Genomic DNA, 21095 nt, shown 5'->3' with positions numbered 1-21095 from the left:
CCTTCCTGCTCCTCTGATGCTGCTTGGCCTGCTGTGTTCATCCAGCTCTATACCTTTTTAATCTCAGATTCTCCAGCATCTGCAGTTCCTACTAACCCTAGTCAAAGTGTTTTATATGGTGGAGTTTCTAAGCCAGCAGATGTTGGATAGAAATCTTTAAGCTGTTGATAAAGGATACGCCATCAGACTCAGAAAGCAATTTTAAACTTGCCTCCGAGTCCAAGGAAAAGAAACTGGGACAAGCCAGTTAACTAAGGGCTTAGAGTCAAAATAGGAGTGAAAATTGTTTGGAATTGAATATCTGTAAAAGGATTGCACTGGGGAATAGATTGAAACTACATGCACATATGTATGTAAGCTGTGTTTGATTGAGTTGTCTTTTCTCTATTTTGTGTAATGTATTCACATTCTGTCATTTATCAAGATCTGGCGCTTTGTCTGAATTGGTTTCAGTGACTAACCATGATAACCAACTGCAAAAATTAAACATATGATCTATCAAGCTAGCTCTTTATTTTGGGACGTGACCCATCCAATGATATTAGCAGCTGGGATCATAATAAAAGCCTGTGCTTATGGTGTCAATTTCACGACCATCTTGAAGGTCTTGCCAAGTTGTCGAATGAATAATTAGTTTTGGACATTAGGAGTATGGAAATAGAGGATGTGGGCTGTTGTGTGCGCGCATGAAACGATAGAGGTAATATTAGGGTTAAGAACCACCACAGAGGAGGCATGGAAGATGAGGGGAGATAACGTGGGTAGGTGCAACAAGGGGGTTGAGGGGTGGGTCTGACTGTCACTATTACACCTGGGACATGATCCAGTAAATAGAGATGAGCCTTCAAGCCTGCTGACTCCACTATTTGCTTCCCTCCATTGCTTCTGTGGGCCTACCTAGGGAGGCTTTCACCTTCCTAGAATGGAAATATAGCAGGCAGTGACCACCATAGTGGATTGGTTTGCACAGCTGGGGGACTTTGTATGTCATGCTCTCTTCGTGAAAATCCAGGCCTTTCTTTCACACCAGACCATCTCCCCTTGCAAGACAGGCATGTCAGCTGGGCCTCAGTGGCAACCGTTGCACCTGAACTATCATGCATTCAAGCTTGAGCACATAAGCCAGAGTGGCACTCCCCTCCCTTGGACAGAGGGAATGCTGCACTGTTGGAGGAACCTTCGTTAAAGGCACAATATTAAATTGAGGCCCTTTTCTACCCAGTTGAGTAGATGCCAAAAGGTCCCTATTTGATGGAAGAGGAGACCTTCCTGCAGTCCTGAGTGTTGTTTATTCAACTCGTGTCTCAAATGTTGCTATTTGTAGGTCTGCAGCAAGCTCCAATTGGCTGTTGCTACCCACACCCCCATACATAAATACAGAATTTCTCTTTGAAAAGCACTTACGGACATCACCACGTCATAAAACGTAGGATAAAATTGGGAGTTCTGTTTTCTCCTTCGGAGTAACAGATTCTGAGAGAACAGCCCAAGGTCATTTGGCCAGTGTGTTTGTGCTCGCTCTCAGAGAGAGCACACACACTTTTGCAGACTGGGTTGATTAAACTCACCCAACGAGCAAGAATGGCAGACACTCCCTAGTGCTGAAAACAGTGACTTACCCACAACCCTGCAACTCCCTTGTGAGCAGCATTGTGTACAGCTCAAACTGCAGGATCAATTTGTAGTCAGACACAGTTGAGACAAAGAGTCAATTTTTCCTCCAATTGCAAACTGCCATACAAACACCCTGTTTAGGTTCTCTGTCAATTGCACAGAGTTCAATGCCATCTGTGTGGAATACAATCCAATCATTCAGGAGGAAAGCACCTCTATCACAGAGGATTCTCGCATTCCATCCACTGGAAGACTTTCAGTCATTACACCTTTCCCCTTCGGTGCCAAAGTGCTGTATTTATTTTGCAGGAAGGATTTAGCAATTGGAGAGGGCTGCACTAATGTGAATTATCGTTCAGTCAGAAACATTAGGCAAAGTCCTACTTCAAGAGGATTTTCCTTCCTGGACATTAACAAGGTCTCTAATCTCCAGAGAGTTACCACTAATGAAGCTCTTGAGAAAGGTCACGGCAGCTTAAAGAAAGGACCTGCATTTCTACAGCGCAACCTCCATATCACTTTGCAAACAGTGAAAGACCTCCAAAGTGTAGCAAGAGGGATAAATATCAGCCAGTACACCAAAGAAATCTACTGTCCTCTTCTTTAAATGGGATCCTTTACAGCAACCCGAGCAGATCAGATAGGGCCTTTGCTTAATGACTAATGTAACATCAAAACTGCAGACAGCGCAGCGCTCCCTCACTCAGCTAAACTTGTGCGTTTAAGTCCCTGGAGTGGAACTTCAGCACACAACTTTCTGATTCTGAAATGATTGTGATAATACTCTGGCACAGTTCTCTTCATAAACACAGTAAAAATAACAGATCACAGAGGGATATATGTTTTTTTTTTAAAAAGCAAAGTCAAATCCACCCAGATTGGCTTAGTTAGTATTTCTGTCAACTTGGTCAGATGGTGATGATAGTCATGGTATCAGCCTTCATTGTGGACTTCAGCACATAGTCCAGCCTAGCACCTCATCAGTGCAGTACTGAGGGCGTACTGTTGAGAGGTCAGCTTTCAGGTGGAGATTTAAACTGAGGCATCCTCTGTCAGGCCAGAAAAATGTGATCGATCCTGGAAGAGTGGGGGAGGAGAAATAGGTTGTCCAGCTCAAATATTCCTCCGGCAACCAACACCAGCAGAAGGAATCGAAAATGTCCATTTACTGAACTACCCGTGAGGTCTCAAGTGGTTCGGAAAGCGTCACTTGAATTAAACTAGGTTCAGGGTAGGCTAGTAGTCATGAAAGCAGGTAAGAAAGGCCAAAAGTGACAAAGGACGACAGGATACAGCCAGAAATCAGGCTCAGAGGTACGCTCATAGTACATTTACAGACACACCCAGCGGAATTGACTGACACACCGGGGAAAGCAAAAATGGACCTTTCTTAGTGGAAAGAGCTGTAGGAAATTACGGCAGAAGCTGAACAACCATCTGACGGCAGTTCCCTTCCAGAGGAAGTGGAATAGGTCAGGGGAAAACCCATCCCTAAAACAAGGGGGAAGGGAAGGGAAGGGAAGGGAAGGGAAGGGAAGGGAAGGGAAGGTACGCCACAGCAGACACTGATGCAGGCTGCCATGGGCATACCAATGGGTTGCACACAGAGCTACCTACCGGGACATCAACAGAACAGAAGCAAGGTTCAAACCTCAACTGATCAGAGAATGAAAAGTTAATTGCAAGTCGGGGCAAGATGCAGATCCAGACACCCTACAGGAGGCCAACCTCAGCTCATTAGCCAGCACCCTCCTTGAAATCGAGTTTCAAAAGAAAGCTTGCATTCTGAACACTGATTATAGAAGTGAACAGTGAATGCTTAAGACTCTGAAATGCAGCACAGCCGACAGAAAAGTCCAACTGCTAGTTCTCAAGCAGGTTCTCAACACAGGAAAAAGTGAAGAGGGTAAATGTGTGCCCTGTTATCCCAATTTTTTCACTGGTCTCTCTTATTTACCTGGTAGAAAAAAATGCTTACATTCATTCTCCACATGTTACAATAACAGTTAGCATGGACTCGACATTCAACCTCCATCACCTAATTTTAATACTAGAGATGATCATGGACTGAAATGATGTTTATAAGAGGAAAAATACCAACCTAAAATGGCTGTTGCGATCACTTGACCACAGATCAAGTCAAGCCCAGGGAACCCAAACTAAATGCAATAAGCTGGCTGCACTGAAATCACTATTTCACAAAAGATACATCGAAGCCAGATAATAAAGTTAGCATCAATTAATTTGCATTTCATGTTTAATTCACTTGCAGGTACTGGGAGATGAAAGGTTACTTGCGGAGTGTTCAGTATAAAGAGACAGGGTAGCTCAACTCGGGAATACGCAGATCAACTGTATTTCATTGGCAAAGTTGCGAGACACTATAAAATAGAATTGTATGAAGAGGACCTAGAAATCTTCATCTCTCTCCTAGTTTGCCTCAAACTTCAATGTCAATGCCTGGTGGAAAAAACAACTAATCTTTCATCGAGAATTCCAGAATTTTATAAACTTCACTTCCACTGAGGAAACAACATAATCACTAAGCCACTGTGGATTCAGGTTTCACTCTCAACTCAAGGATTCTAAGGACTTGAAACTGCGTTTGCTCTTATCTTCCTTTTGTAAGATTTTTAAGCTTATTATCTGGGTCTGTTTGCATTTGATGTCACTTTACTTTTGTTTCTGTTAATAGGTAATAAAATTGCTGATGTATCACTCAAGAAACCTTGGAATAGACTCCTTCTTTGTGATCTAGTTAAGTTTTAATTCCGCATGCAGAAATTCACCAAGACTGCTTAGACAGCACCTTCCAAACCCATGACCACTACCAACTAGAGGACAAGAGTAGCAGATTACTTGGGAACACTGTCACACATGGTGTCACTGGGTCAAAAGCCTGGAATGGGGACCAGAGGAGATGATAGCTTAGTAGTATTAGAGTTGTACTATGAATCCAGAGACTTGGTTAAAGTTCTGAGGACTCTGGTCCAACTTCCACCGTGGCAGAGGGGGAATATGAATTCCATGTTAAAAAAAAATCTGGAATTAAGGCTCTAATGATAACCACGAAGCCTTTGTTGTAAAAATCCACCTGGTTCGCCTTTGTCCTTCGGTAAGGAAATCTGCTGCCCTTACCTACCCTGGTTTACACTGGACTCCAGACGTACAGCAATGTGATGGACACTGAATTGCCCCCTGGAGTTGACTAAACCCAGTCGGAAAACAACGTCTGTTGTGCTCGCCCAATGGCCACGGAAGACCAAGCCAAAAGAAATTTTGAGAAAGCAATGACAGAAGGTACAAAGGCAGAGTGATTGGAGACAGGAGGACACACAAGGAAATCTCCAAGAACAGCGAGAGTTGTCTACATAAGGTATTTGCCAATGTATTCAAAAAAAAAGTGGGGAATGAATCCATGGGAAAATCGGAGAAACTGGTTATTGGAGGGGTTGAGGGACAAGAGTCTGAGATTTTCCCACACCAAAAGACATTGAGCTTTCCCTTCTGAGGCCTAATTTAAATTTGTTTCCCTCAAAGGCTGACGCAGCCAGGGATTACACAAAACTGGCAACATTCAAGATTCAGTGGCATTCGTCAGCTTTTCACAAAGAACTGCAAATTTAAAATGCTGAAACACTGTTGCTCAATCAGAAGGAAGAGCTGATCTCTCTTACATTATACACAGAATGTCAGCAATAGAGTGGATCAAAAGCGAAGGGATGAAGAGGAACAAAAATAAAAATTCTATCGTGGCAGGTGAGGTTTTATTGTGCTCAGTAGACGCTCACTTCATACGGTCATGATGACGCACTGATAGAGAAGAGAAGAGAGGGAAAAAAAAAGTGTCTAATTCTCAAATTAGCCTGTGGCTCAAACAATTAGCATCACAGTCAGATTCAACTGCGAAGCATTAAGGAAAACACCCACTCCCAGGAAAACAGTTGCTTCATTGCTCACTAAGTGACAAATTTAAAAAAAAAAGCTACACAGCCTCTCAGTCGGTACTGCATTAATTAACAAGTACCTTGCTTACGTATTTGACAGCCCAAAATTCCCACTTTACTCTGCTTCTCAGGCCAGCCCACACTGCATTGCCAATGCATCACGGGGAAGAGGGGTGGGGGATATAGAGAGAGAGAGAGACAGCAAGAGAGAGAGAGAGCAGTCTGTATTCTCCGCACCACCATCCACCCCCTCACCCACATCCACTGGCAATTACTGCTGAAGGTCACACATCAGCTGAGGGGCCAGAATTCCAGGAAACAAGCTGAGCTTATGTAACTGCATGACAAACGCTGGCAGCTGCCCAAGAATCGTGCAGTGTGCAGGGGTGGAAAGTAGGACAACCTTCAGCGGTTACATCACACTCGTACCACCACCAGCCCCTAAGCCCCTCCCTGCAGCAGGAGAGCAAACACTTCATTGACTTGGGCATAAAAATGTGAACAAGCTGCGCAGCTGGAAATGCTTTGAAACGTAGGGAGTGGTCTACTCGTGACTGAAAAATCAGTGGGCTTTATTCTTTGCCGGGGGAGGGAGAGGTGGGGTGTTATCTCCTGCATATGATTTGATGCCCCAGCCTGCACCTGGGGAGGTTAAAATTTCAGCCTTTTTGATTAAAGTCCGATGTTATTCGCAGCTGCATATAACTTTTTCCCCATGCCCCCCGACCCAAAAACAAAAGCAAAAGCAAAAGGATTGGAAAGTATGTATTTTTTCCGAAGAAGAGTCTAGACCCGAAACGTCAGCTTTCCTGCTCCTCTGATGCTGCTTGGCCTGTTGTGTTCCTCCAGCATCTGCAGTTCCTACTATCTCTGGAAAGTATGTATTCCACTTCAACAATTGTTGGAACCCCAAATAATGCTGACACCACATCCCATGATGTGATTTTCCCAAGCTATTATTAACATCTTCTGAATTTGGGATCCAAAACAGCATGTTCAGTCTCTCAGCTTGATCACCTTTTCACCCGAGGTCACTGAAAAGCCTCCGCACAGACTTTATGAGCAGCTACAGGCAGCCATCTGTATCAAGAAACTCCTCCTCTGTTTAGGACTGTCAATTCATTTTAGATCTCATTAAACAATGTCTAAAATCGGGGAACTAATATAGATCCAATGCTAATTTTTTGCCACCTCAGCCATTAAAGACTAGTAACACTGACTGTCTTACACCTTGCTAACATTTCAAACTTACTTTGGTCAGTTTCACTCGAGAAACAGAGAACCTGATTTTCAGATGTGCAGACAGGTAGCATGTGTATTGAGACCCTTGGAATCCCCATTGTAGCACATAGAACAAAGAAAATTACGGCACACAAACAGGCCCTTTGGCCCTCCAAGCCTGCGCTGATCCAGATCCTCTATTTAAACCTGTTGCCTATTTTCCAAGGATCTGTATCCCTCTGCTCCCTGCCCATTCATGTATCTGTCTAGATACATCTTAAGTGACGCTATCGCGCCCGCCTCTACCACCTCCGCTGGCAACGCGTTCCAGGCACCCACCACCCTCTGTGTAAAGAACTTTCCACGCAGGTCTCCTTTAAACTTTTCCCCTCTCACCTTGAAATCGTGACCCCTAGTAATTGAGTCCCCCACTCTGGGAAAAAGCTTCTTGCTATCCACCCTGTCTATACCTCTCATGATTTTGTAGACCTCAATCAGGTCCCCCCTCAACCTCCGTCTTTCTAATGTAAATAATCCTAATCTATCCAACCTCTTCATAGCTAGCGCCATCCATACCAGGCAACATGCTGGTGAACCTCTTCTGCACCCTCTCCAAAGCATCCACATCCTTTTGGTAATGTGGCGACCAGAACTGTACGCAGTATTCCAAATGTGGTCAAACCAAAGTCCTATACAACTGTAACATGATCTGCCAACTCTTGTACTCAATACCCCGTCCGATGAATGAAAGCATGCCGTACGCCTTCTTGACCACTCTATCGACCTGAGTTGCTACCTTCAGGGTACAATGGACCTGAACACCCAGATCTCTCTGTGCATCAATTTTCCCCAGGGCTTTTCCATTTACCGTATAGTTCGCTCTTGAATTGGATCTTCCAAAATGCATCACCTCGCATTTGCCTGGATTGAATTCCATCTGCCATTTCTCCGCCCAACTCTCTAATCTATCTATATTCTGCTACATTCTCCGACAGTCCCCTTCACTATCTGCTACTCCACCAATCAGTGTCATCTACAAACTTGCTAATCAGACCATCTATACCTTCCTCCAGATCATTTATGTATATCACAAACAACAGTGGGCCCAACACGGATCCCTGTGGAACACCACTGGTCACAGTTCTCCATTTTGAGAAACTCCCTTCCACTACAACTCTGTCTCCTATTGCCCAGCCAGTTCTCTATCCGTCTAGCTAGTACACCCTGGACCCCATGCGACTTCACTTTCTCCATCAGCCTACCATGGGGAACCTTATCAAACGCCTTACTGAAGTCCACGTATATGATATCTACAGCCCTTCCCTCATCTATCAACTTTGTCACTTCCTCAAACAATTCCAAAGGAATTGTCCAGAATCTAAATTTTTCACAACTCCATCACCAATGGAATGGCCCAAAAGACGCTGGAGGGTTCCGATGAAGTTACGTAAAATAATTACGCAAGAAAAGTTAAAGTATTAGCTGTGAAATCCAACTCCTCAGTAACTATTAAATGGACCCCAAGCCGAGTTGACACAGATTCACCTACACCTCCCCATCCTCCTTACAACCCAAGGCTACAAGTTGGTGCCGACTACAACCTGAATCCGAACCCAAGACATCCTTCCCTTTCCAGTACGTGATGCCCTTTCCCTCCTCTGAGCCCTGCACCCCTCCTTTACTCCTCCCCCACCAGCCTGACTTGACCCAAAGCTAAAACATCTCCCGCCAAACCAGGCTACTGGACTTGAGTTCTCCCACCCACGTGCGACACAAAGCGTAGCATTGCTCACTTACCTTGCCACCAAACACCCTCAAACCCTTCCCACTTGGAACCCTACCTGCTCCCCAGCTGGCACCTTACCCTCCCAGCACCCTGATGTCACACTTTATATAATTACAGTTTGACAGTAACTGTCAAAATGGCTACCATTTGATGTCAGGAATGCAAAAGCAGACTGTTGCAAAAACAGGGGCGTGGTTTGCTTTCATCGAGTCATGTAGCACGGAAACAGACCCCTCAGTCCAACTCATTTATGGCTACTAAGTTTTCCACTTGCCTGCATTTGGCCCATATTCCTCTAAACCTTTCCTATTCATGTACGTATCCAAATGTCTTTTAAATGTTCTAACTGCACCCGCATCTAATACTTCCTCTGATAATTCTTTCCACACACAAACCACGTTGTGTGTGAAAAGGCTGCTCCCCAGGTCGCTTAAAATCTTTCTCCTCTCACCTTAAAAATATGCCCCCTCGATTTGAACTCACCCACCCGAGGGAAAAGACGTTTGCTATTCACCTTATCTCTGTCCCTCATGGATTTTATAATCCTCTACAAGGTCAGCCCTCAACCTTGTATGCTCCAGTGAAAAAAGTCCCAGCCTATCCTTATAACTCAAACCTTCCAATCCCAACAATAGTCTGGTAGATCTTTTCTGAACCCCCTCTGAATTACTAACATCGTTCCCGTAGCATGACGACTGGAACTGTACATTGTAGACCAAAAGTGGCCTCACCAACGTCCTATACAAACTCAGCTTGACGTCCCAACCCCTATATTCAAAAGGTCAGAGCAATGAAGACAAGCATGCTAAACACCTTAACCACCCTGTCTACCTGTAATGCAACTTTCAAAGAACTATACACCTCAACCCCTATGTCTCTCTTTTCCACAACACTATCCAGGGCCCTACCATCAATTATATAAATCCTGCCTTTGTTGGTTTTATCAAAATAAAATACCTTCAATTTATTCAAATTAACTCCATCTGCCACTCCTCAGCCCATTGACCCAGTTGATCAAGATCTCTTTGTAATCTTAGATAACCTTCATTGCTCACTACGCCACCAATTTTGGTGTCATCTACCAACTTATTAACCATGCCACCTATATTCCTCATCCAAATCATTTTTATAAATTGCAAAATTGGAACCCCAGCACTGATACCCACACAGCACAGCTGGTCACAATCCAGTCTGAAAAACAACCCTCCACGAGCCTTGCTGGACAGGTTTACAGTGACTTTGGATCAAAATTTCTAAGGAGTGGCAGTCTCCAGGAGAGTTTGCCACTTCACCCTACTTTCCTTTTAGTGGAAGTAGGAAGCTGACCATTTCTGACAGGAGCTTCCACTCAGTGCCACTTCAGTGCCAACGTGGAGCTGTACTTCCATCCTGCCTATTCTTTTATAGCGTACGTAAGGAGCAACAGGAGATGGGTGAGAAACTAGATGAATATTTCACGCTGGTTTTTACTGTGGAGAACAAAATGTAGGCTAGGGAACTCTTGGAAGGTGGCGGAAATAAATATTGATGTCTTGACAACAGTCCACATTCCAGGAGAGGAAGTGCTAGAGGTCTTGAAATAAAATGTGAAGGTGGATAAATCTCCAGGACCTGATGAAGTGTATCCCAGGCCATTGTGGGAATCTAGGGAAGAAACGATGGGGCTCGTAGCAGAGGTATTTGTAGCATCTACAGCCACAGGTGAGGTGCCGGAGAACTGGACGTTGGCTAACATGGTACCTTTATTTAAGAAAAGGCTGTAAGGAGAAGCCTGGGAACTTATAGACCCGCGAGTCTGACATTAGTTGTGCGTAAATTGTTGGAGGGGATTCGGAGAGAAAGGATTTACATGTGTTTGGAAAGGCAAGAGCTGATTAGGCATTGTCCGCATGGCTTTGTGCATGGGAAATCGTGTCTCACTAACATGACTGAGTTTTTTGAGGATGGAACCAGAATGATTGAGGGCAGAGCAGTCGATGTTGTCTACAAGGACTTTAGTGAAGCCTTTGGCAAGTTCTACATGGTAGACTAATTAGTAAAGTTGGATTGCATGGAATTCAGGGTGAGCTTACCGATGGGAAACGAAATTGGCTTGAAGAAGGGAGACAAGGCATCTCCTTCTGGTTTATTTTTTATTAAAAAAAAAGAAAAAGCACACTGCAAATTGAGCCTCACCTCTAAAATAAATCAGATTTCCTTCTAAAAAATGGGAAGAAAAAGCCTGGAGGATCAATTTGCTTTTGTACAGTAGTGAAGTGGTAGCCTGCTATGCAAACAAGAGGGGCCTGAGGCACAGTCTGCGAAATTTATGAAAAAAATCCAAAAGCCTGGAACTATGAGCAAGTCGACTGATTAGCAAGAAAAGGACTCAGAGCACCAACGGCTGGCCTATTTTAAATCCACCGATCATTTAAAATAAAGCATAATTCTGTATTTAATAAAGAGGCCAGAAACTGAATAACTGGGTCCTTGAAAGAAAGTTACCTAGTCATGGAAATGAAAACTAAAATAAACAGTTCTTTACAATCACAAATACATGTGCAAGAATTTAAATGAGAAACCCAGTGTTAAATGCAGATTGGCCACATCATAAAATACCATATCTTCCCGTTCCTGGGGTGAATATTTAATAACCTACATACACAAGAAATAAATTCTTTATGTAGTTATCGCGTCATCAATTCAAAACACTTCACACAAAGAATACAAATTACACTGCAGTGATACTTGGATTGGTAAACTCTCAAATCGGCGTCACCATAGCAACACATCACTGGAATAGTCTGGCTTCTCCAAAGAAGCAACTCTCAGGAGTTCTTTTTTAAAAAACTGAAGCACCCATACTTGTGAAGAAAGGGCAGAGAGAAACAGATAACATACAGTGAGTGAAGTTGTGACTCGGGCAGGAGATTGCTGCAATGTTACAAAGCCCAGCTGGGTCTATGAGTTTTGTTGGGAGTCCTGAAGCTCTCAATCCTTACAGCCTTTCAACATTGGGCGTCACAGCTCGTACCACGATGGGAAGAGGGTGATTGAGCCCTAAGAACCTAAACTAACTGGCCCAAAACAATAATGGCATCACGACACATACATTACTGATGATATACATATTCTTAAATGGTTCAGTACAGTACAGACTGGTCACAAATATCCCAAGTAGATACTCTACAATTAACTAGAGACCTGACTAGCTTTTCTTTTGTTTTTTTTGGAAAGAATGATTTCAGCAGCCTGGTCTTTCAATTTACTGGGTGACTCGTCATCAATTCCTCAGAAATTTGACAGCCAACAGCATTTGCAATGAAGGTACAAGATAAGGCCATTCCACGATACAGTTTAGTCATAAAGTGTCTTGATCTCATTGGTCTCACTTGGCTGCATATCACTTGATGCCCTAACCTTGCAAAATGCTGCAATGAAGAATTGATGGAAACCTGCTGGAGGCTGGGCTTGTGCCCAGAAACGGGGGCAGGGTTGTCACCCCAACTGGTTTGATGTACCAGCTGGAGGGAGGTGTTTGTCTGTCAACCAAGCATGGAAAAGAACAATCAAACATTACACAGAAGCACTAAAGGAGCAACAATAGAGCACACAGCACAAATGGCACAAAAAAGCATAAGTAAAAATGGTCAACCTCCGGCACATCCAATTCATCGTCAAATGCAATGAGCTGTCAAGAGGAGAGAAAAAACAAACAAGGAAATGGAGAAAAGAATCGTTAGTGCACAAGTTGATGCAAATCTTTTACTTAAAATAAAAAGGTTAGATCAAATTTAGTCAAAGCTCAGTGAATAAGAAAGCAAGACCACTTCATTCAAAACTATCTCCTGCCTTTTGTAAAAATCAGTGGAATGCAGAACAAGGCGCAAATGACTACAGATGGCCGCCATTTGCTTGACTCACAATGTAAATACTTGAAGGTAAAACCACATTAGGAACTCTGCAAAGCAGCAATACAGTACCATTGCCAGTGCAATCAAGGACTTGTGGTTTGAGGCAATGATATGATATAGAATTAAACTTGACCTAAGACACTCTTGGTTGAATGAAACTGCACATCACCCCCATCACCCACCTCTCCCCGAATACTGCTGCAAGGCTGTCATACAGTAGAGCAAAAGTGCATACTTCTTTTTTCCAAATCACGTCAGCTATTTCACGTTCAGCAATGAATCAACTGCAGCTTAAAACACCAAAGTCTTGCAACAACACTCCTAAACACACTCCTCCCTAAAATCAACCACAGTTTTAATCTGAATAGTCACATTTCTGAAGAAAATTTGGAGAGGGATTCATCATGATTTTAATGAAGTTCAGACAGTTCACTTCAAACTTTCACCTTAGTGAAGAAAAGTTAATTGGAAAGGCGTTAACCTCATTTCTAACATGACTGCTACCCAACTGACCTCACCAAAATTATTGGTTTTGGACATTGAGATGGAGAAACTAGACAGGATTTAAATGCTTGCCAGTGAGAAATTCATCACTCGAGAAGAGATTTGTTACAGCACTCCATTTTCATTTGCGTTGGAAGTTGCACACAAAGTTCTCTCATAGACATGAAAACCATGTGCTTTTAAACTGATAGTCTAGTGTATACGTTGATACAATGTTCCATTAAGTAGCAAATATCAATGCTACATATCATACAAGGGTATACTTTTGCAGTGCAACTCAAGTTCTCTCCTTTGTGGGGTCTACATCAGAATTGGCTCAAAACCTGCCCCCTAGTGGAATGAAATTTTTTTTTTTTTTTTTTTAAAAAAGATCTTGGTTGACAGACTCTACAGCAAGAGGTTTTCTTCATTTTGCTCTCACCTTTACCTCCAGACCATGTACGCGAGAACAAATGCATTATTTCAGGCACTTTATTTTGTGCCCTTCCGCAGGTCAAGTTTCACATGAAGTTTGTAAAATGGATGATTAATCGATTACGCCACTACCCTCTTTCATCTTACCCTTTTGCTTCTCTCTTCAGACCTTGAGGAAAGAAGTATTGGTTTCAAATAACTCATTTTACAGCTGACCTTTAACCAGGAGCTTGTTAGAAAGTTAACACTTCACTCTCGAGAAGCTGTGAATTTTGAGGTTCAAACCTATGGATTTACTCCAACAGAAAGTGTACCTCATCAACTGTCCCTCTTGAAAAGTAATAGGGTACCTTCCTGCTTATTTCCAAATTTCTTACACAATACATGAATTAAAATTCTGATCAAGAATGTCTGAGCGGTTAGTTTTATTTGAGTGTGATCAATGATATAATGTCTCAATGGATACAGATTTATCTGAATTTGTAGCACCAGAAAACACAAATAAATAGAGTGCAAAAAATAACCAGGCTTTCAATTCTTCTCCCACTCCTACCCTTGGATTTTGAAGATCAATGGCACAAACTCTACTGATCCTTTAATCTCGAAGCAAATATGAAGGACCCTGTACCAAGGCTCCCATATCTCTTACAGATCAGCTGGATAAGATGGAGACAACTTTTTGTAAACGGTGTCTACTTTACCAATTCTATGTTAGGTCAAACATAATTCTGTGACAGCAGGTATCTTAGGACCATCTTTTAAAAAAAAATAATGATACAAGGTGAACAGCCATGGATAAAAATGGTTCACATATCTGGAAAAAGAAATGGATTCTCAAATTGTGGCTTTGCCTGGATTCTTTGAACTAGGTTCTCCACATACCATGGGTCTAAAGTCTATGTTACATGGGTTATGGGGTTGGGTAGTATGATGTGAAAGGGAAGAAAGTAAAGGAGGAAGATTAGTTTTCAAAGATGCATTATTCAAATTCATGATTTGTATATTGTAGTGTAGTGGCAATATCATTAGACTGGTGATCTAGAGCCTGAGGCTAAGGTTCTGGGAACTTGTGTTCAAATCTCATCATGGGAGACCTTGAAATTGGAATTTAATAAACTCTGGAATCAAAAAATAGTTTAAGCTATCAGGAACAAAGAGAAAAGCCTCTCTGGTTTGTTGATGTCCTTGAGGGATGGAAAATCTGCCATCCTACAAGTGACTCCTCACCCTCTGAAGTGGTCTAGATACCCAAATCAGTTCAAGAGCAATTAGGGACGGGCAACAAATGCTGACTTTGCCAATGATACCCACATCCATGAAGTCCAGTGCTCTTCAAGCAGAGAAGTGCATTTGGTAAACTTAATACAACTCTTTGCCACTTAAGCACAATCTTTTTTTAAATACACTTTACTCAATCAAAACCAATTGGTGATTTACAGAAGAACTACTCAAGTGCCCCATTGTCACTTACTTTCTTTATGGGAGAGTCATGATCTTGTTTTCAGCAACATAAACGTTCAGAGATTTGGGAAAAGATATGGCAACAATTTTTCAGAAAGGGAAGGAAATCAAAATGAAATTTGCCTGGCGAATTATCGTCATTGACAAGTGATCTCTTGATTAGCTGCAATTTTATTAGACGTCACAACAGAGATGATAGCTCTCCTGTACCTCAAATGCTCAACTGAAATAAAAAGATTGTTCCATTCAACTTAGATAGTCCATGAAAATCTTCTCCAAATTCTGGATAAGACTCTTCTCAAATAGCTCAGAGGCTGGAATGGAACCGCTATTCAAGTGCCTTGCCAGTGACACTATTAGTACTGGTTTACCAAAAGTACGAACACTTCTTTCCATTAGCCATAACCAACTGTAAAGATGTGTAATAGGTTCAAGTCGATGCCCATGTTGTAGCCAAATCCAGGTGGTAGTCTGTAATGCTGACACAAATTGGAAGCAGAAGGTTGTCCTTTTATGTAGTAACGAATCTATGAGTCAATCATGAACTGATCTGCTCAATGTAACAGCAATGCCCTAGTAGCAATATGGGAGGATGGTGGAATGGTGAGGGTCCACTAGCAGAATACTCTTCAGAGGAGGAGTTAGAGGTGCTCCATCCCAACCGTCTTCAGGCTAAAGGCCATCAACTACTAGGTGAATAATTTGACTAATGTTTCTTTGTGGAGGAAAAGGTGCCCGTGATTTTAAGGTAATCTATTCAATAACAGAATGAGGAAGGTGACCCCATCTTTTGCATTTGCAACAACATACATACCATCAACATTTTGAAAGCCTCAGCTAAGTTAATAATCACATCAAACTTGAAAGAGGGAATGATGCCCAAACTTCTTTAACTGCCAAACATAAAACCAGTTGCAGGGGCACTGGAAAACCAGTGCGAAATGCAAAGTTCATCAGGCTGAGGCGTGAGCAGAGAGAAATCAGAGACCAGGAAATTCTCCATCTCGCAACGCTCCTGCATTCATTTTCAGCATGTGCAGCAAGACTTCCATGCCTGAGTGAACTCCTGAAACACATTAGGCATTGTATAACAGAATTGGCCACCAAGTCACAAGTCACCATCTCATGAGATGGAAGGCTATTAAATGAAAAAGGAATACAACTGGATTCATCCAATTAAAGGGTCAGAAATTCCCATTAGTTATATAAATTATTCTTATGGGTTACATAATAAAAGAGTTATACTGATGGTAAACTCATCTGTTTGAATCATCTCAAAGCATACTGTGTTGTTGTGGAATTGGGATGAGGGGTTTGTAGGATCTTTTCTTCATTTGCATGCACATGCTTACTAACAGAAGAGGGCAGGTCAGTTTGAGAATTGAGAGAGGCAGTCATGAGGTTGTTGTGGCAATTCATTAGATTGAGAAATGCATTAGGAATCGATAATTAGTATTTCTCCACTTGAAACTCAGACCTAATATCATTGTTCGCTGCAGTTTGGGTTTTGAGGAAAAAAATCAGGTGGACAATGCACTCTAGCCTTGTGGAAGAAAAAAGTTAGCAGGCTGGACTTGGAAAGTTGCAGGAAGGAACTCGGATGTGTGCTGGCAACAAGGAGGCAAATCATCAACAGTTTTGAGGTCTGTACAAAAAAAAAATTGGAGGGTCACTTAACTGGAAGAAAGACCCCAAGTGTATTATCTTGGAGAAAAGTAGAAACACTGAAGAGAAAGCAAAGTGAATTCCAGGTAAAGGAGGGGCTGTGGCATGCCTTGTGTTGATCACATGAAGGGTGAATGAGTCTTCAAGACTGTTGCAACGTGCAAGGGAATTTGAGGGGTTGGGAACAAAAAAGCAAAGTTGAGTTGATAATATATGCAGATATAAACTACTTGGAAGAGCGTTAAATTATTGGTGCTTGCCTGCTTAATTCTGTCAGTTAACTGATAAGAGTTTGGATTTCTTCTTTAAATGCTAGCAGACCCCAACAGGATTTTAACAGAAAGCATAAAATCTTAGCCAGGTGACCATCCAATGCTTATGATTTCAGCAGGTTCTCTGTGGACAGACTACAAGACAGAACTCAGAACTCAGGTATTTTCTTGATAATTTGAGGGCTATAATTTTGGATTATGGAGTTTCCTGGAGGTCTCCCAGATAACGCAACATATTTCCTAGTAACTGCGGGAGTGATAAACAAGGTTTGTCAAAGGTAGCAGATGAAGTGCTAATTCCTGCTTCTCATACAGCTCCCTTAACTATAATAATAAACTCTAGACAGTGGTCTGGGGTAAATGAAGAAGAAACCTGTTTAAACATTTGTTCAAAAGTAGCTCAGCATGAGTCAAGGTGATGGCTAAGATTAGAACAAAATAAATCTTCATTTTTTTAACGTTTCTTTGTACTTCACTCGCGGTCCCTGGATTGGAGCCCAGATCAGATCCATGATGCTTTCTATTGTACGCAAGGCCAGCTCACAGATCTTCAACTAGAAATCTGTATGAAAGCGACAGACTCACTGGGATGTTCAAATCCTACTTCAACTTGATTAACCTGCCTTTCTCATTACTCCTTCAAGGGATAGATTCAGTGACCCTTACCCATCTGTGGATACTTTTCCATCGACTGAGAGTGGAATCCTCTTATTCCCTGAAGATCCGACACCCAAGGAGGTCCACGATGTAGTACAGGGAAATAGGACCCTCTAATGCACTGGTAATTTATAACCAAATTTGATATGAATTCTGAAGTACCAAAGTGTTTTCTCTGCAAATGTACGTCACTCATCTTTGCAAGCCAGCTCCAGCACTGACGGATCCCATGCAGTTTCGTTTGATAGGGGGTGGGGTAGGGGCAGTGGCATGGTGGGGGCATCTGGGAGTGATAGGCAGCAGGAGAAGAGATGCAAAGTGAGGTCTGTGGCTGAACATCTGGGTGTTTGGAAGAAGGAGCCAGCATGACATGCAGAAATGGTCAATCACTGGATGCAAAAAATGTACTGACTTCAGATTAATGACCATGGTACATGGATGACAGAAGGTGGTGGTAAAAACCTTATAGTCCATCAATCATCTGGAACATAACCCATTATTTTATTGCTTTCTATTTGTTTTGTGTTAAGCTTTACAAAACCGCTCAGACAATTGACATAATGGCTATTTTGTCACACAATAAGGATTTCTATCGGATGTGTTAAGCAGTACTATTGCACCGTATCAAGATCTTCCAGCAACTTCAATTTCAGTTGCTTGAAAGAAAAGGAAATTTAAAAAAAAAAATCAATTAATTTCAATAGTCAATGAACAAACTACTCAAAGCAAGTGGGGCTGGCTTAGCAGAAAAACATACCACCTTCTCGCCATATCCTCGGTCCTTAGTCATCATCTCTCGAAGAGTCTGTAGAACCTTGATGCATAACTTCTCTTCATTCTCTTCCAATAACTGTTTTGTGTGTTTAATCAGCCTGGTAGACATTAAAAACATATCCTCAGCTGCAGTATGGTGCGAACTACCCCTGCTTCACTTCATTTCTCATGCATTTTCCAAGTTGAATCCATGGAGCATCACCCACATCTAGTGTATTGCTCACCACCATCACGGCTTAAGAATAGATGAGACATTAGGAGGTTCAAAAGGACCACATTTCCCAAATGACACCAGTTACAAAACGCACGGAAAATGACACCAATGTCACCCCACCAACCAAAAGAACACATCGCTTCACTTGTTCTTTTGAAAAAAATGCAACTTTCCTTGTTGTAAATCTTCTGTTAATCAAAGTTCGCGCAAGAAAGAATGCAAAACAGGTGATAAGCATAGAAAAACAATTCATGCAAATCTCCTGCTTGATTTGACCACCTTCTTGCTGATAAACGTTGCCATTTTTGCTTGAACCTTCACCCTTTGTCATGTCTTAGAGAACAGATCTTAGAGGAGCTGCAATCTAACCGATGACTACACCATCTCTTATAAAAAAAAAGGTGACCACCGCAACACTTACTTGCAGATAAACCCGCCACTTTCACACTTGCGCCGTGCTTCTGTGTTCTCTGGGAAAAGCAGCTCGGGCCGATGAAGGACATCCACCAGAACAGAGAGTTCTGCTTGCACGAGGGGACGGAGCCTATCTTCAAGTGCTGACACTATATCCTGCATTTCAACAAACAACGCCAGTTAATCTTTGGTCCCATGAGCAGAACAAATACAAATTCTTCCTAAGACAGTGTCCCAAACACAAGTCACTCCTAAAGGCTAAATTGCATTAAATTGCCCCATTTGCTTTCAGTGAGAGCCTATTTACCTACTACATCACTGCAATTGCTCGTCAGCTGCAAGATGATGTTTAAGAGGGACCATGATTATACCACAGAAGGCAGTTGTCAAAATCCACCACCGTAATTAAAATTGAGGGCAGCAAGAACTGCATTTGAAATGTTAGTGTTGTTCGCTGCTTAAAAGCCACTAATCTGAAAAGTGGCATAAATTACAAGAGTTCTTTTCCTCTTCCCTCACCCAGTGGCTCACTATGATTATCAAGTGAGCAGGTCAGCTTTACAGACTAGTTTGGATGTACATTCAGTTTCTGTTCCAAGCAGATGTTGCCATCTTTGCTTGGACCTTCACTCTTTGCCATACTTAGAGAACAGATCAACATTAGCAGATTTTAGCTGACAGAGTGAAAGTAACAACAATTTGTTCCAAAATATGCAAGATTGTGCACAAAGAACCTTTAGGCATTTGCACTTAGAGCAATACTTTCATCCTCACACTCTAATCGGACATTGCACTGTATAGGCACACATAACAGCTCTGAGGAATGCAAGCTTACACGGAGGTTTACTTTGAAATCAGTGATTGCACCTTTAAAAGTTGTCAAAGTGTTTCTTTAAAACAGAGCAGAGTTAGACTGGAACCAGCGTCGTAACAGATTAATGCACTTCAACTTTATGAACATGAAATAAGATGCAGATTCTACTACATATCTAATCGCGTATCAATAAACTTGAGCAATTGCACTGAAAAGCCAATGCCACTATTAATTTGATTTTCTGACACTATTTCACTTTAGAGTTTCATTCTTGAAAAGTATACAAGCCCTCAATTTTGTTCAAGCTCATTTAAGCTTCTAAGATAAACCCAACTTGATCACATCACAAGTCCATCATTTTATACATGATGCAAACGGCTAGCAAAACAGGAACACAATGGATACTGGCTTTCCACTTCAAACGTTCAGACTCGAACAAGTCTTCAAAGTGGCGATGAGAATAGAGGACGCATGAAGCAACCAAATAAACAGGATGGGTGACAGACACGAAGAAGAGGAAATCTCCAGCGTTTACAGATCCAATGACTGAGCAGAGTGAAGAATAGAAAATGCAAACACAGATGGTACCATCAGAGGAAGAAGATCTTCAAACACAAAACTGCAGAGAGGAAAAGAATGAGATTGTTTTCAGGAGACAAAACAGTATGGCAATAGAAATAAACAAAAATAATTCACTCAAAAGCAGAAAGTTGACAAAAAAATGACAAAATAGAGTGCCGTGGAATTCTGCGACCTGCACTCTCTTTGATACCTGCAATCTCTCGATTATATTCCGATAATCCCTTGAGGCAGCAAGGACTGAGTCTCTCCTGGCAGCATTGCGGGCTGACATTCGCCAGCTCATGGCAGTCTTCTGAACAATGTTGTGAGATTTGAGGAAGAGATTGTTGACCTGACTGTCCAAGTCCACAGGGATTGCTATGGCTCTGCTCTTGGCTGCAACAGAGGTTAAGCAAGTTAAAGCATCCACTTGAAATTGGTGGACAACACAACTACAAATACATTCACGGAGGCTTCATCATTCACTGAGCAGGAAGACTGCTAGAACACTCTGAACTTACTGACCAAATGCATCAATCTCTCCCAATAAAAGGATGGGCAATTTAGTTCTGATTACTAAGGTTTTACTAGAGTATCTTTCCAGACCAGAGAGCAGATAGATCAACAGCTGAATCAAATGTAAATTTACCAAACCAATTATAAATTTACTTTTAAAACAAAAAAAAAGTCAAAAAATCTAGATACCTTACCCTGTTGGGGAGAGAAGTGCTAAATGAAACAAAACATCGTAAGCATTTTCCTTCTCTACAGTAATGCTACCTGTGCTACTCTCAACTTTTCTCTTCATTTTCATTTTCAGCTACTTCACCCCATCGAGTATTACTTGCAGGCCACAAGCCACTACAGATAGCCCTCTCAGCTCT

General features: G+C 42.0%; 1 protein-coding gene across 4 annotated transcripts in view; it reads right to left on the bottom strand.

The window, feature by feature from the left end:
• Nucleotides 1–21095, bottom strand: part of itpr1b (inositol 1,4,5-trisphosphate receptor, type 1b) — a 500439-nt gene that overhangs the window by 219493 nt on the left and 259851 nt on the right. For 3 of the 4 annotated variants that reach the window (XM_048606463.1, XM_048606462.1, XM_048606464.1), the window contains exons 36-38: nucleotides 20423–20607; nucleotides 18844–18992; nucleotides 18192–18306 (exon numbers count right to left, since the gene is read on the bottom strand). In XM_048606463.1, the coding sequence (XP_048462420.1) occupies nucleotides 18192–18306; nucleotides 18844–18992; nucleotides 20423–20607 (449 nt within the window). The remainder of the gene's footprint in view (nucleotides 1–18191; nucleotides 18307–18843; nucleotides 18993–20422; nucleotides 20608–21095) is intronic. The other variant, XM_048606465.1, reaches the window with a different exon arrangement.

The sequence above is a fragment of the Rhincodon typus genome, chromosome 16, assembly GCF_021869965.1.
Source record: "Rhincodon typus isolate 14 chromosome 16, sRhiTyp1.1, whole genome shotgun sequence".
Classification (NCBI taxonomy): Eukaryota; Metazoa; Chordata; class Chondrichthyes; order Orectolobiformes; family Rhincodontidae; genus Rhincodon; species Rhincodon typus.
Note: the sequence above shows the minus strand (reverse complement) of the source record. Positions and strands in the feature narration are given on the sequence as shown.